We start from the raw sequence: 14,237 nt of genomic DNA on the forward strand, positions 1-14,237 counted from the left end.
TATCATCCCTGTTCACTTCAATGAGCACTTATTAAGGTCCTGATAAAAGAAAAAAGGAAAATAGTGAAAATCCTCAAAGAGCTGACATTCTAATGATATCATTTACATAGATAAATAAATAGTCAACATTTATTAAGTGTCTGCTATAGTATTAGACATTATGCAAAGTGCTAAAGATACAAAAAGAAGTAAAAAATAATCTTTGTCCTTAAGGAGTTTATAATCTTCTTGAGATAACATGCAAACAAATACATACAAAGTGAGCTATATACAGGATAAATAGGAAATAATTAACAGAAGGAATTAAGAGGAGTTGGGAAATATGAAATATTTCATGAATTTGTCATTTTTGCGCAGGGGTCATGTAAATCTCTGTATTGTTCCAGTTTTAGTATAAGTGTTTCTAATTTGAGAAGAGGCAGTGTGGTGGGTAGCACTGGCCTCTGAGGCAGGAAATTCTGAATTCAAGTCCTGCCTTGGAGACATATTGACTGTGCAATCTTGGGAAAGCATTCAATTTTCAGTATCCTGGATGCCAAGGGAATTTCCTCATTGGCAGACTCTTTTATGTAATAAATCAAGTCCCAAAATTAAAAAAAAAAAATCTGGCATGATTGAAAAGAACTAACAACTATAGGAATGAGGAAAACCTTTCCTTGAAAAAGTGGCATTTGAGCTAGTCTTGAAGGGAGTGAATGACTCTAATCAGTCATTTTATCAAGTGCTTTCTGTAGATTGTTGCTGGGGATATAAAGAAAAGCATAAGAAAAGCATAAGACAGGTGGTACTACATAGAGTTGCTAAACCTGGATTCAGGAAGACCTGAGTTCAGTGATCTTACTTATTAGTTGTGTGATGAACTGCTCTTTATAAATGTCATTTTCACCATCTCTGCCCCTAAGGAAATCACAGTCTAAAGGGAGAAGTGACATGAAAAATAACTGGGCGCATATGTGATATACAGAGAAGATGGGAGGGTATCTCAGAGGGTGAGATGCCCTTTAAAAAGTGGAATTTCAGCAGAAATTCCAAGAGGTCTGAAAGGAAAACATTGTAGGCAAGGGAGAGAAGTACAAAATCATAGAACTGGGGAATGGAATAGAAGTTTAGAGAATATCAAATGTGACAGTTTGACTGGAAAGAACACGGGGTATGTTTGTGTGTGTGTGTGTGTGTGTGTGTGTGTGTGTGTGTGTGTGTGTGTAGGAAGAATGCACTATCTGAATGCAGACTGTCAGAACTGTAAATGCCATCATTATCATCCCTATATTAAGCTATGCTTCTGAGGTATTCTGCAGCTTCTAGACTTTGGGGCTGGACCTATTTCACTGACACTCTCCCTCCCCTCCCCCATTTTCAAAAATCCTTAAGAAGGCTATCCTCTGATATGGGACAACAATCAGGGAAGTTTTCTTCCTTAGTCAATCATTTCAAAATATTTTCCCTTTTGCTCTGCTGCCCTTCTAGTCTAAGCTTGTGAAACCCGACCCACAGAGACAGAGAGAGAACCTTAAAAGGAATTATTTACCTGTCTGACCCTCCCTGTTTTTCTGTTCCTTGACTCTTCTAAATACCTACTGAGGGCTCTTCTGTTTCTCCACAACACTCTAGCCTAGGGTCTTTCCTGTTGGACCTTTCTCCCATTCAAGACAGGTTAGCTACCAGAGAAACCACAATAGCCTTGTGGAGGGTGCAATTTGGAAATAAGGAGTCTTAAAGAGCTAATTGTTTAATCTTATGGCAAGTGTCTACCTTAATTGACTTCAGTTTTCTCATCTGTAAAATGAGGGGGTTGGCCTAGATGGTCTCTAAGAGACAGCTGGTGACATGAGGATAGAGTGTTGAGCTTGGAGTTAGGAAGACCTGAGTTCAAATGTGAGCTGAAAACCTGACTAGTTTTACCTATTTGCTTCAGTTTTCTCAGCTATAAGATGGGGAACTACCTTGCAGGTTGTCATGAAGATCAATTGAGATAATAGTTGTAAAAAGCATTTAGCACAGAGCTATAGCAACATTAGGTGAGTTATTATTCCCTTCCCCTTCCCCTCTCAGGTCTCTTCTAGCTCCTATGATGACCTTATTTGTCACATGGATTTAAATATGGCTTTGCCACCTTCACCTGGATGACTTCACCTTTGTGAGTGTCAGTTTCCTCATCTGAAAAATGAAACATTTGAACTAGATGGTCTCAAAGGTCCCTTTTGACTCAAAATCTGTGATGTTATTATGATCCAGTTAAATTCAGACTCCCAAACCTTCCCCAAAGTCAATTCCCCTCCTTCAGGAGTCTTTATTTGTTCCTACAGCTATGTTTGGGTAAGGTGGAAGGAGGGGGGCACTGGGGTAGTAGGGGAATAATGAAAGAGGGATATTAAAAGGGAATTTGGTTATGGGACTGGGTGAGGTAGCTATATTTTGACCTTCAGTGAAACTATATGCAAGTGAGATACAATATGCAAATAAATATATGCAAATAGTCATGTTTTAGTTCTCCTGCTTCTCTCTTCATTCCCTGTCTAGATTCATGGGTCTCATTCCCTAACTAAAGGGGCAAAGATATTTGAAAGAATCCCAGGATCAACAGCCCTTCACTGGGGTTCTTCATGTTCTAATTATATCATTCTCCTTTACTCCACACTCAATCCATCAATAAGACTCAAGGGAGAGTGAGAGAGAGAGAGAGTGAAAATATAGACAGACAGATAGCTAGAGAGACAAAGAGAGACAAATGGAGAGACAGAAACAACACATGCACACACAGAGACAGAGACAGAAACAGATGAACATACAGAGATGGACATAGACAGAGAGGGGCAGAAAGAGAGAGATACACAGAGAAAGAGAGAAAGAGACAGAGACAGAGACAGAAAGAGGAGGGAGAGCAGAGATAGAGACAGAGACAAAGAGAAACAGGGAGAGACAGAGACAAAGAGAAACAGAAAGAAACAGAGACATAGAGACACACGGAGAGACAGAGAGAGAGACTGAGACAGAGAGGCACAGAGAGAAAGACAGAGACAGAGACAGACAGAGAGACAGAGAGATGGGGGTGGAGAGAGAAAGAGAGAGAGAGAGAGAGAGAGAGAGAGAGAGAGAGAGAGAGATCAAATCAGTTTTCCTAGAACTTCCAAATGGGCAGGACTAGGGCCTAGGTAGGGGCAGGGGCCCTCTTTTTTTCCCCAATCTCACTTTCACTTTGGACAACTTTGTAGATTACAATATGGGAGAAAGGGCATGTGGCTAACTGTCCCTCGAGTTCCAGGCTATAGCCTCTCTCCCATTCATACAGCTGCCCTACTTGTCTGACCAGTCCCTTGGTACTTCCGGCTTCTTCTTGCCCAGACCTGGCCCATCCCTCCCTCCCTCCTCTCAGTGAGGAAAAGAGACCCAGAAATTTGTAGGGCCAGGTGAATGAATTTCCAGTTTAATGTGGTCATAACTGGGAACTTCCCATGACTAAGGATAGCTTGATCCCTTTAGCGAGAATGAAGCAGGACCCCCTTTTGGAGGGCTTTGTGTCAGGACCCAGGGAGAGAGAGCACCCTTTTGGTCTGGATACCTAGGGGTGGTGTCTGTGTTGCCCAGTCACAAAGGACCAAAGTACAAAAGAGGAAGTGGGCTAAAGTTTAGGGTCCCATTCTCTCACTCAACACCTGTATAACCTTGGATATGTAACTACTCTTCTGAGTTTTATTTTATTCATCTGTAAGGTGAGTTTTCTAGCGGAGAATTTCTTTTCCTCAGTCCATACTTTGTAGTTACTTTTATGATTTAATGAAATAGAGCCCCACCCAGTAATTAGTAACTTCTAAAATCCTTACCCTAAAGAATCAGACTTCTTACCTCTGCCATGCCCAACCTAACCCAGTTCAACCCAGCCCGAGGAGAGCCAAGCCCCTTGCCACCCTCAAAGGCAGGTGCCTATCCTGCTCCAACCTGTCCAGTTGACTCATCTTGATAATGAGCTTAGGGAGACAGGTGTAAGAAAATTCTCCGCTTTTCTCTGGTTAGAACTGGGACCTGAGAAAACAGCAAGGGAGAAAATAAGAAGCTTGGGACTCTTTGGTCTTCACTGGCTCAGTCCTGTCTCTGAAGTATGGGAATAAATCCTCAAGGAAGTATAATCATAAGCTACCTGGGTCTTAGGAGGCAGAGCTGGCCCTTCTTTTTTAGACAATTCCTGACCCTATCTCTTTTCCTGGTGCTGATCTTTTTCACCATCTACCTGCCTGTCTCACTCTCTTGGCTTAAGCCTCACTTAACTTTTTCTAGTATCTCTTGGGCCCTGGGGACAAAAGTGAGAACTGGAAAAAAGGAATTTCTTTCTTTTTGGAACTTATCTTGCAAATATAGAGGAAACAATAGTATATTGGTGATGAGGTAAGGGGGGACTTGACTTCATTAAATAGAACTCCCTAGTTCTGAAGCTAAGAAAGCCTGCCCTTTAGCCAGGTGCCACTAGATGTATATACAGACCTTACTTGTTGACTGAGCTGCCCAGTTTCCTCCCCATTCAAAGTAGCCACAGACTGTAATTGGAAAAAGCAGTAGATTTTGAAAATAGTTTTACCATTTAATACCTATGTGAAATATGAAATCATTTCCTCTAACTGTACCTCAGTTTCTTCATTTGCAAAATGAGGCAGTTGAATTCAATTATCTCTAAGATCAGTTCCAGATCTAATTCTAGGATCTTGATTTCTTGCTCCATAAAAACCACCTTTAATCTTAATCTAGAAAAGGAAGAGAATGAAGGGGGAAAGAGAACAGAAGAAGGGAGAGAGGGGAAGAAGAAGAGGGGAAGGGAAAAGGAGAGAGGTCTCCTTCCTTTTTATGCTTTTTGATTTTCCCCTGTTTATTTTAAAGTGAGGGTGGTACTTAGAATTCTCCTTTGGGAGAAAGCTTGGTGTAATGCAAAGGATATATGAATTAAGATTTTGGGGTTCTGGTCACCTTCTGGATCTCTAGCTACTTGTCTAACCTTGGGAAATGGGCGCTTGGCTAGGTAGGTCTCTAGGATCACTTTCCATTCTAAAATGGCCCAGGATATCTAGTGGCATATAGTTTGGCCCCCTCCCATCCCTTCCCTGGCCCTAGCTTGGCTCTCTGCTGCCCCCACCTGAGTTCTACTGAAGAGGTAGGTATCAGGTTAAGCTCAGCCCCTCCAGGGGCCCCAGCCACTCAGGTGTGGAATCCTTCTGCTCCATTCCCCTCCCTTCCCTCCCCTCCCCTTCCCCTCCCTGGGGCAGGGTTCCCGCCATATAAATTTCCAGCTTTGGGAGATTCCTTCTCACCTTGTCTCTCAGCAACTCAACTCTCCTGAGTCTTGGTGTTTATCCTCCTCGCCTTCACCATGTCCATCAGATCGACCACTCACAGGACCATTAAGGTCTCTTCTTCCGGCCCCCGGAATTTTAGCAGCCACTCCTATACCAGCGGCCCCAGCTCCCGAATCAGCTTATCCTCCTACCCCCGAGTGGGAAGTAGCAGATCGAGCTTCGGCTTTGGGTCTGGCATGGGGATGGGCTTCGGGGGCACCTCCGGGGTCGGTGGAATCACGGCAGTCTCAGTCAATCAGAGCCTCCTGGCTCCCATGAAGCTGGAGCAGTACTCCAACATCCAGGCTGTGAAGGCCCAAGAGAAGGAGCAGATCAAGACCCTCAACAACAAGTTTGCCTCCTTCATTGACAAGGTGAGTTTTGGGGCTGGTCATTATGGGTGTGATAAACTTGATGCCCCTGAAGCATGGTTTGGAAGCACCCAGGGCTTCCCCTTGAAGCTAACTAATCTTGGGGCCTGGCTTCCCAGTGCCAGATGGAATGGATGCCTGTGCCCCAAAGTTTACCTCTCCTCAGTTATATCTATTTCTTTTAGCCTCTTTCCACTCCTCTGGGGGGCACTCAGTTTCCTAACTTCCTTTAGTGGTGGGCACTGCCCGATAATCCTGGCAGAACACTATGCCCCTTCCTGCCCCCACCCCCCTAACCTGGCACCGCCCTCACCTCTAGATGAGTCACTGCTCCAGTGTTCTTAGGTTGGGGGGGAGGGAAAGGTGTGCATGGAGGTTGAGGGGAGGGGAGTGTGCAGCTGAGATGACTGGGGGTGGGTGAGATGAGAGGGTGGGAGGGTGGGGGGTGGGATTTGCAGAGTTTTGGATTTTTTGTGATGTTGCCCCTTACTTCCTCTTTGAATTTTGGTCCCAAAGCTCTAAATTATCAAAGATAGTCTTAAAGATTTGGGGTTAGAGGGCCATCATCGGAACTATGTGGTGAGAGGGAGCTGAAAAAGGAATGGAAAGACCTCTATAATTTTTGATCACCAGCTAGGGGCCTAGCTTTCCTATCCTGAAGTTTCCTATCCAGAGTTTCTGGGGTATGGTGGGGTTATAATAGGTGGCAGAAACCAGTTCAATTAAATCAATCTTTATTGAGAACCTAGAGAGAAGGGCCTTAATTATCCTAAGGAATTCCTAAAAGGTATATATATCTCCTTGTCAGGGTCTCTTCCCTCCTCTATCTGAGATGCTAATTAAAGCCATATATTAGGATTTCAGATATTAGAGATTTAGATTTCAAGGATTTTTTGAAATGTAGTTATTCCAGTTCTTTCATTTTCTAGATGAAGAAATTGAGACTCTTAATTTGTTTTAACTGACTTGTAATCCAAGGCCCAAGTATTAGGGCCAGATCTTCTATCGAGAGATCTTGACTTGATCCTAATCTACAAAACAGTGACCCTCTCTGGGGCTCATGCTCCTACTCATTTGGCCATAAAGAATGAGCCACACCCTGATTGCCCACTTGGCCCCCAGCCCAAATAGGGTGTGGGTAGCCCTCTCTCCTACATCCGGGATTCAAAGTCTATGGGTGGACCATACGCATTTGATTTTAGTGCACATTAATTTCCGGAGTTTATGGCTTTGTGATAAATTTTATGCCAATATCTATTCCTTCTTTTAATTTCTTTCCCCCGCAATCCCCATCTCCCATCTCCCATCCACTAGGTTTGGGACCGACACTATTCTATCTGCCTTCCCTAATTCCAGGCCAGATTTTGTCAGCCTCAGGGGCCCCTAAGGGCTTGTAAATAGATGATGTCTTCCCTGTTGACTCTGCCCTGGTGGCATTGTGGGAAAAGTCAGGGTTTGTGTGTGTGTGTGTGTGTGTGTGTGTGTGTGTGTGTGTGTGTGTGTGTGTATGTATGTGTGTGTGTGAGAGAGAGAGAGAGAGAGAGATTGGGTTGGATTATAAAACCTTTAAGAACTGTAGTCCTGTTTTTGCAGTTTGTCCTATATGAGTTTATGGAATTATGAATTCACAAATACAGCTAAGACAGTAGAGAGCTACAACTGACTGGATGACTGGAGCTAGGGAGAAAGCAGGAATTTCTGGTTCATCAGACCTTCCAGGGACTCCATCCTTTTCTGTCCCTATCTTCCCCCAAAATGACAGTTTGGGGAAAATTGAAAGGGAACAGTCCAAAGAGTAACTCATAGCCCCTTCTCACCAACTCCCTGCTCCACTGTGCCCCACCTTTAACTGCTTCTCTTCTACCCGTCTTCTCTGTTAATAATATTTAATAATCTGTCTTGATTTAATAAAAGGAGAAACTAGCTTACCTTTTAACTGTAATACACAATAATATACAAAGAAATGAATTGGAAATGCAGTGTGAGGACCTGGAGACTTCCCTAATTGAGTTTGGGAAAGGTAGAGGAAAGAATCAGATAAAAGAATTAGAATAGAGGTAACTTTCTCTACTTCTTCCCATACAATTTTAAATTTAAAGCCAGAATCACACAATCTCTTTAGTTTACAGAAAATTAAGTGATGAACCCTAAATCACACAGCAGAATCAAAATTTCAAACTAGGGCCTCTTACTCCAAACTCATAATTCCTTCTACTACACCATTCCTGCCTGAGAAATAGAGGATAAGAGAGATGTTAGATGATAGGGCTAATATTGGAAGGGACCCTTGATAATGGTTCTTATTTTAAAGATAAGAAAGATGAGTTTTACTAAGGAAACTAATTTATAAAAGGTCCTACTTGCTCTGCCAGAATCAAGTTGTCCCAATTCCACTTCTACCTGCTTGTGCCTGAACAATTGAGAGTTCACTATTGGGATGTAGGACAGGTGGACAACCTTTGAGAACTGACATTTTCCTTTCTAGTCTTAGAATAGATGGACTATCAGATCCAGGAAAATATGCTAAATGGCTCATCAGACCCTTCTTTAGCTGCTTAGGAGAAGTGAATCACCTTCCCCCTCACTGGTCTCAAAAATAATTGATACTTTTTATTTTTATATTACCTTAATTTCTGAATAGATTCCTCTTTCCTCATTCTCCCTATCTCTTGTAAGAGGAAAAAAATAAGGAAGAAAGAAAGAAAAGAAGGGCAGTTCAGCAAACCTAACCCACACATCAACTTAGTCTGACAATCAATGAAATATTGAGAAGTGGGGATTTTCCCTGCTGCAGTGATTATTTTTCTCACTTTTGTTTAATTCCTGATGAATGTGATCTGATCACCTCTTCTCATTCCCAATCCAGGTTTGCCTCCTAGAACAGCAGAATAAGATACTGGAGACCAAATGGAACCTCCTCCAGCAGCAGAAGACATCCCGGAGCAACATGGATAACTTGTTCGAGAATTATATTGCCAATCTTCGAAGGCAGCTGGATTCCCAGGGGCAGGAGAAATTGAAACTGGAGGTGGAATTGAGCAACATGCAGGGTCTTGTGGAAGACTTCAAAAACAAGTGAGGACAAAGAGATGGGGGCAGGGGTGTTCTCCTATCTAGAGCTCCTATTCTCTGTGTCCCTCCAAACAAATGAATTTGAAATTGGGCAGAAGAATTTATCCCAACTATTTGGGGGCAAAATTCTCCCACAAGCTGTCACTTGGGTTTCTGAACTTCTATTCTGAGTATCCATGGTATTCAGCCCTTCTAAAGTTAGTTATCTAAAATTTTTCTCCTGTATACAACCTGACCCATCTCAGCTATCTTAATTCCTCTTTTTTTTCCCCCTTGGAGTAATATTCCTTACCCTTGCCCTCAAGTATGACTAGGGATTGGATGTAGAGGTGACTCAGAGGGCAGTATGGGACAGAGGGATAAGTGGCCCTTTCAATCCTTTTCCCCTTATCCCCACCATGAATATAATTTATTGTCTCTCCCCTGAAGCCTAGGTCAGCTTCCCACTCTCCCCTGTCAACTCTGAGACCCTATACCCTGTTTCCCCAACAGGTATGAGGATGAAATTAATAAGCGTACAGAAATGGAGAATGAGTTTGTTCTCATTAAGAAGGTGAGAGGGGTTCCTGGGGAAAATGCAATGCAAGTGTATGCACACACATACATATCTATCAGAGGGGTGCCTCCCTATTTCCACTTTATGCTTCTCATAGAGAGGAAGAAGGAAGACTGGGGTAGAGAGGAGAAAAGAAAGACATTCATACCTCAGTCCCATTTCATTACAGTCTCTTGTCCTGGGGATCTCAAGGGAGGATGAGACTAGATCCTGTACTCCAGATCTAGTCTGATAAGGGAGATTAGGTATCCATCTATCCATCCATCCATCCATCCATCCATGTACATTTATTCATTCAATGAATATTTGAGGTTCTGTTTTGTTCAGGACAACTACACTAAGAAACAGACCAGAACAGAACTAGAACCAGAGTTGGAGGATGGTCTTTCAATTCAGTTGACTGAAATTAGTATCTTATTTTTAAATTCCTCACAAGTGTTCTTGCCAAATGCTTCTGGTGATAAACAGTTAGTGCAGCTAGATAGAACTCTGGGTCTCATTTGTGGGAGGGGTGGATGAGTAGGGAGGAGAAGGAAGAAATCTGGTTTCCTGCAAAGAGCAGGGTGTAGGGTAGAGAGGGAATAACTTCTTGTTCCCAATGGGAGGAGTGGCTGAGAGTGGGAAGAGGAAATCTGATTGTATCAGAGAATCTGGGTTAGTTATTGACTTCCCTCCCTTTCAGGATGTGGATGAAGCCTATATGAACAAGGTGGAACTGGAGTCCCGTCTGGAAAGCCTGACAGATGAGATTAACTTCCTTAGGCAGCTATATGAGGAAGTAAGTCATTGGCTGCTGGTGGAATGGTAATGTGTGTCTACATATTCTTTCCTTTGTTGGGTGAGAACCATCCCCTTAGGATCCAGGCATTGTTCTTCCTAACTCATTCTACCATTACCCCACCAATTCCGAGCATATACCTATAGATGAAAAGATGAAGTGGACCAAAGGATTGACTTTACTTTTGGGTATTTCATCTTTGGACTAGTTTATTAGTTTCTTTTATTTATACTAAATCTCTTTTCTCTGGAGAAATTCTGCTCCACCTCAACTCTAGTCTTCTCTCTTGACACTAGTCTTGACCCTTTCCCAGGGTCTACTGGGAATGTCTTCTGGTGACATTCTCTATACAACAGGACTATAGTCATTATGGGGTGGACCTGGGAGGAAAATGTTGGCAGCATCTTATTCTCTTACTCCCCTTCATACTAGGAGATACGGGAATTGCAGACCCAGATTTCAGATACCTCTGTGGTTCTATCTATGGACAATAGCCGCTCCCTGGATCTGGATGGCATTATTGCTGATGTCCGAGCCCAATATGAGGACATTGCCAACCGCAGCCGTGCTGAGGCTGAGAGCATGTATCAGATCAAGGTGAGTAAAGAGATAGAAATTGAGAGAAGGGGAAACTTTTTGTTCTATCCCCAACAGTGAGGGCAGCCCTTAAAGGAGCTGATTTTTTCCCATGTAGTGAAAAGTCCAAATCTACCCTGGGTACTTATAAGCTGAATGACTTCAGGGTTAGTCATTTCCTCTCTGTGAGCCTCATTTTCCTCACTTAGAAATTGAGGAAAATAATGCTTGCACTATCTATTGTGTTGGGTTGTTGTGAGAGTTGCTATTTGTAAATCTTAAAACATTGCAGAAATGTGAGTTGGCAAAAACATGGTTTCTGCCTTCAGTGACTCACATGGAAAAATATACATACATGATAAAGAAAAGTTTTAAAGTGAGGTGGGAAGTGTGTGTGTGTGTGTGTTAAGCACTTCACAAATATAATCTCATTTGCAAATGGAAGCTTTCTCAGAGGATAGCCACTTGCAGTTGAGTGGCACTGGGAAAGGTCTCTTATGATCTGAGTTAATTCTAAGAGTGAACCAGGGATCTTTTTGACTTTGGAATCTGTAAAGGGTAGCCTTACTCAACTTTTTTCTCCATTAGTATGAGGAACTGCAAACCCTGGCTGGGAAACATGGAGATGATCTTCGTCACACCAAGACAGAGATCTCAGAGATGACCAGGACTATCAACAGGCTTCAGGCTGAGATTGACGGGCTCAAAGGACAGGTGAATGACCGGTAGAGGGTTCTTTTCCACCTTCCCCTCTCAGCTTCCATTCCCCACCTCTGAATATGGGGAAGGGGTGTCAGACACACAGATGTGAATGGGCAGTGGAGATCCAGATCTTGACAGGGGAAGCTACCCAGACATCTGGACAGTAGAGCTAGGGCAATGTGAGAAGGATTGCGATTGAGAGAATTGATTTAAATTAAAAAAAGCTTCTTGGAGGAGGGGTCAGCAGTTGAATAAGGTATTAGAAGAAGAGTAATGGAAGGCCCCCATTTGGAGAAAATCTTCAAGTTAAAGGGGAGATTGGAAGTAGGTTTGGAGTGATGTGTCCTGGGACATGATTAGGATCAGATGTGATAGTTGGAGCAATTAAATTTGCATGGATTAAGGTGATGAGAAAAAGGATCAAGTTTTTTAATCTCATCATCTTCCAGAACTCTCCTGGTGGGAGGTAGGTGTGGTGGAGGGGAGGACACAAGCATTTGTGCTGAGACAATTTGTTAAACTTTTCCCAAATATCATATTTGAAGGGGAAAACAATAGTCCATTGGAAGGTTTCTTTGCATAAATTTCAGTGGTTCATCAGGTTCACCAGTGACCTATTAGATTGGGGCAGGTGATTGAGGAGAAGTCGAAGGAGGGAGGAACTGCTGTTGGCAGAGTTCCTGGCCCCCCTTGGCTCATCAATTTGGATTTTTCACAGAGAGCCTCCCTTGAAGCTGCTATCACTGATGCAGAGCAGCGTGGGGAATTGGCCATCAAAGATGCCCAGGCCAAACTTTCTGAGCTGGAAGCTGCCCTGCAGAGGGCCAAGCAAGACATGGCCCGCCAACTGCGGGAGTACCAGGAGCTGATGAACGTCAAGCTGGCCCTGGATATTGAGATTGCCACTTACAGGAAGCTGCTGGAGGGCGAGGAGAACAGGTGAGCATAGGGACCAGTCTTGGGGAGACGCAGCAGTGTCTCTTCAACCCACCTTTATAACTCCATCTTAGTAAAGGTGATCATTTAGACATAAGGGAGAGGGGAATTCTCATGGAAAAGTCAGTAGGGAAGTAGCCAGGTACCCCTCAATGCTAATCCTATCTGTTCTTTGAACAGGCTTGAATCTGGAATGCAGAATTTGAGTATTCACACCAAGACAACCAGCAGAGACTACTCAGGTAAAAGTTTGTGGGAAGAAGCAGATTTTGGGTAGGGGTGCAGAGTTGTCCAGGAATACTACTCTGAGATGAGATATATTAGGTATAGGGAGAATCTCAAAAGCTGTAGAATGCAGGGGGTTTGACTTTAAACCTTAGGACCAGTTTGTTGTTACCAGGAAACCTGGTTCCCACAGTCTATTCTCCCCAACTTAGGATCCTTCTCCTCCTTTCCACCTCCCTTATACCATTTTAGCCATTGTCAAAATAGTTAAGTCAACAAGCATTTATCGAGTGTCTACTATATTCTAGGGACTGTGATAAGTGCTGGGGCTACAAAGAAAAGCAAAACAGTTCCTCCCTTCCAGGAACTTAAAATTGTCTTGGGAATTTTGATACTTTTAGAATTGAGGGTGGGCAAGAGTCAGAAGAAGTCAAGTCACCAAATGAACAAATATTTCTTTTAAGGATAATTGGTTATCTTTATTTGAACCCACTCTTGATTCAATCAATAAACATTTATTAAATGTTTATTATGTGCTAGACAGTGAGCATCCAAAGGAATCTCAGGAGCCAGGAGTCCTGTCCCTGGTTAGTTACCAGTCTAATGGAAAGACGATAGTACCTGGGACATAGTGATAAGGCAAGAGCTAGGACTGAACAGATATAATTGTAGATAGACATCAGTGGGGGAGGGATAGGAATGGGGAGGACTCCAGGGGTTGAAAAGGAAAAATGAGGTGTAGAGCTGAGAAAGGGGAATGAGAGTGAGTCAACAGTAGTAGTAACAATAGTAATATGGGTGCCTTCTTTTTCAGCTGGGTTCAACTCTGGTTTTGGAAATGTCATCGGTTCTAGCTATGGAGGTCTTACCAGCCCTGGCCTCAACTATGGGATGAATACCTTCCAGTCTATTTCTAGCCCAGGTTTCTCCTCTTTCAACCGAGTCAATAGTAAGGCTGTGGTGGTAAAGAAGATTGAGACCCGAGATGGGAAGTTGGTGTCCGAATCATCTGATGTTCTGCCCAAGTGAGAGATTATCTTGGATTCTCACAACCCTAAGTCACATTCCTAAGAATGTTCATGATATATAAAGGAAAATGTCATTGTAGTTGCCAGCCATGCCTTTTATTCCACCTTGCCTTTTACTAATTTTCTTGAAAAATTGTTTTTAGACATTAAAAGTTATTTTCAACTCAGTCCATGATGTTTCTTTTTTTGGGTGGGGTGAGGGTGGTGGAGAAGGAGATAGTTTATGGGGTTTGAAAGATATATATGGGTTTAAGAGTAGCTTTCCTTCTTCCTCATCCTACTTAAGTTGGGGTACTTCCATTATTACTAGCACCATGGTCACAATAGTGAAAAGAACCCTGTATTTAGTATCAAGATCTGGATTTGAATGAAAGCTTTGTAATTAACTGAGTAACATTGATCAAATTACTTCCCCTTCCTCTGAGACTCAGTTTTTTTTAATCAGTAAAAGAAAGGGCTGACTGAATTAACTTTAAAAAGGTTTTCTAGAGATGATGAAAAAGGGTCAAAGCATCACTTGTACAAAAATATTCATAGCAGCCCTGCAAAGAATTGGAAATCAAGTAAATATCCTTCAATTGGGGAATGACTTGGCAAACTGTGGTATATGTAAGTCATGGAACGCTATTGCTCTATTAGAAACCAGGAAGGATGGGAATTCAGGGAAACCTGGAG

At 42.8% G+C, this 14,237-nt stretch overlaps 1 protein-coding gene and 1 non-coding gene across 2 annotated transcripts; one reads left to right on the forward strand and one right to left on the reverse strand.

Moving 5' to 3' along the window:
* Positions 1–316: 316 nt before the first annotated feature.
* LOC141515726 (U6 spliceosomal RNA) lies at positions 317–418 on the reverse strand. The gene has a single exon (XR_012476477.1). It is a non-coding gene; the product is annotated as a U6 spliceosomal RNA (small nuclear RNA).
* Positions 419–5,260: 4,842 nt separating this feature from the next.
* LOC141514768 (keratin, type II cytoskeletal 8-like) lies at positions 5,261–13,729 on the forward strand. Its single transcript, XM_074225851.1, has 9 exons — positions 5,261–5,692; positions 8,556–8,764; positions 9,254–9,314; positions 10,000–10,095; positions 10,528–10,692; positions 11,260–11,385; positions 12,092–12,312; positions 12,490–12,551; positions 13,349–13,729. The coding sequence occupies exons 1-9, from the start codon at positions 5,354–5,356 to the stop codon at positions 13,561–13,563; spliced, it is 1,494 nt and encodes a 497-aa protein (XP_074081952.1). The 5' UTR covers positions 5,261–5,353; the 3' UTR covers positions 13,564–13,729.
* Positions 13,730–14,237: the final 508 nt, after the last annotated feature.

Source organism: Macrotis lagotis, chromosome 2 (assembly GCF_037893015.1).
Source record: "Macrotis lagotis isolate mMagLag1 chromosome 2, bilby.v1.9.chrom.fasta, whole genome shotgun sequence".
Taxonomy (NCBI): Eukaryota; Metazoa; Chordata; class Mammalia; order Peramelemorphia; family Peramelidae; genus Macrotis; species Macrotis lagotis.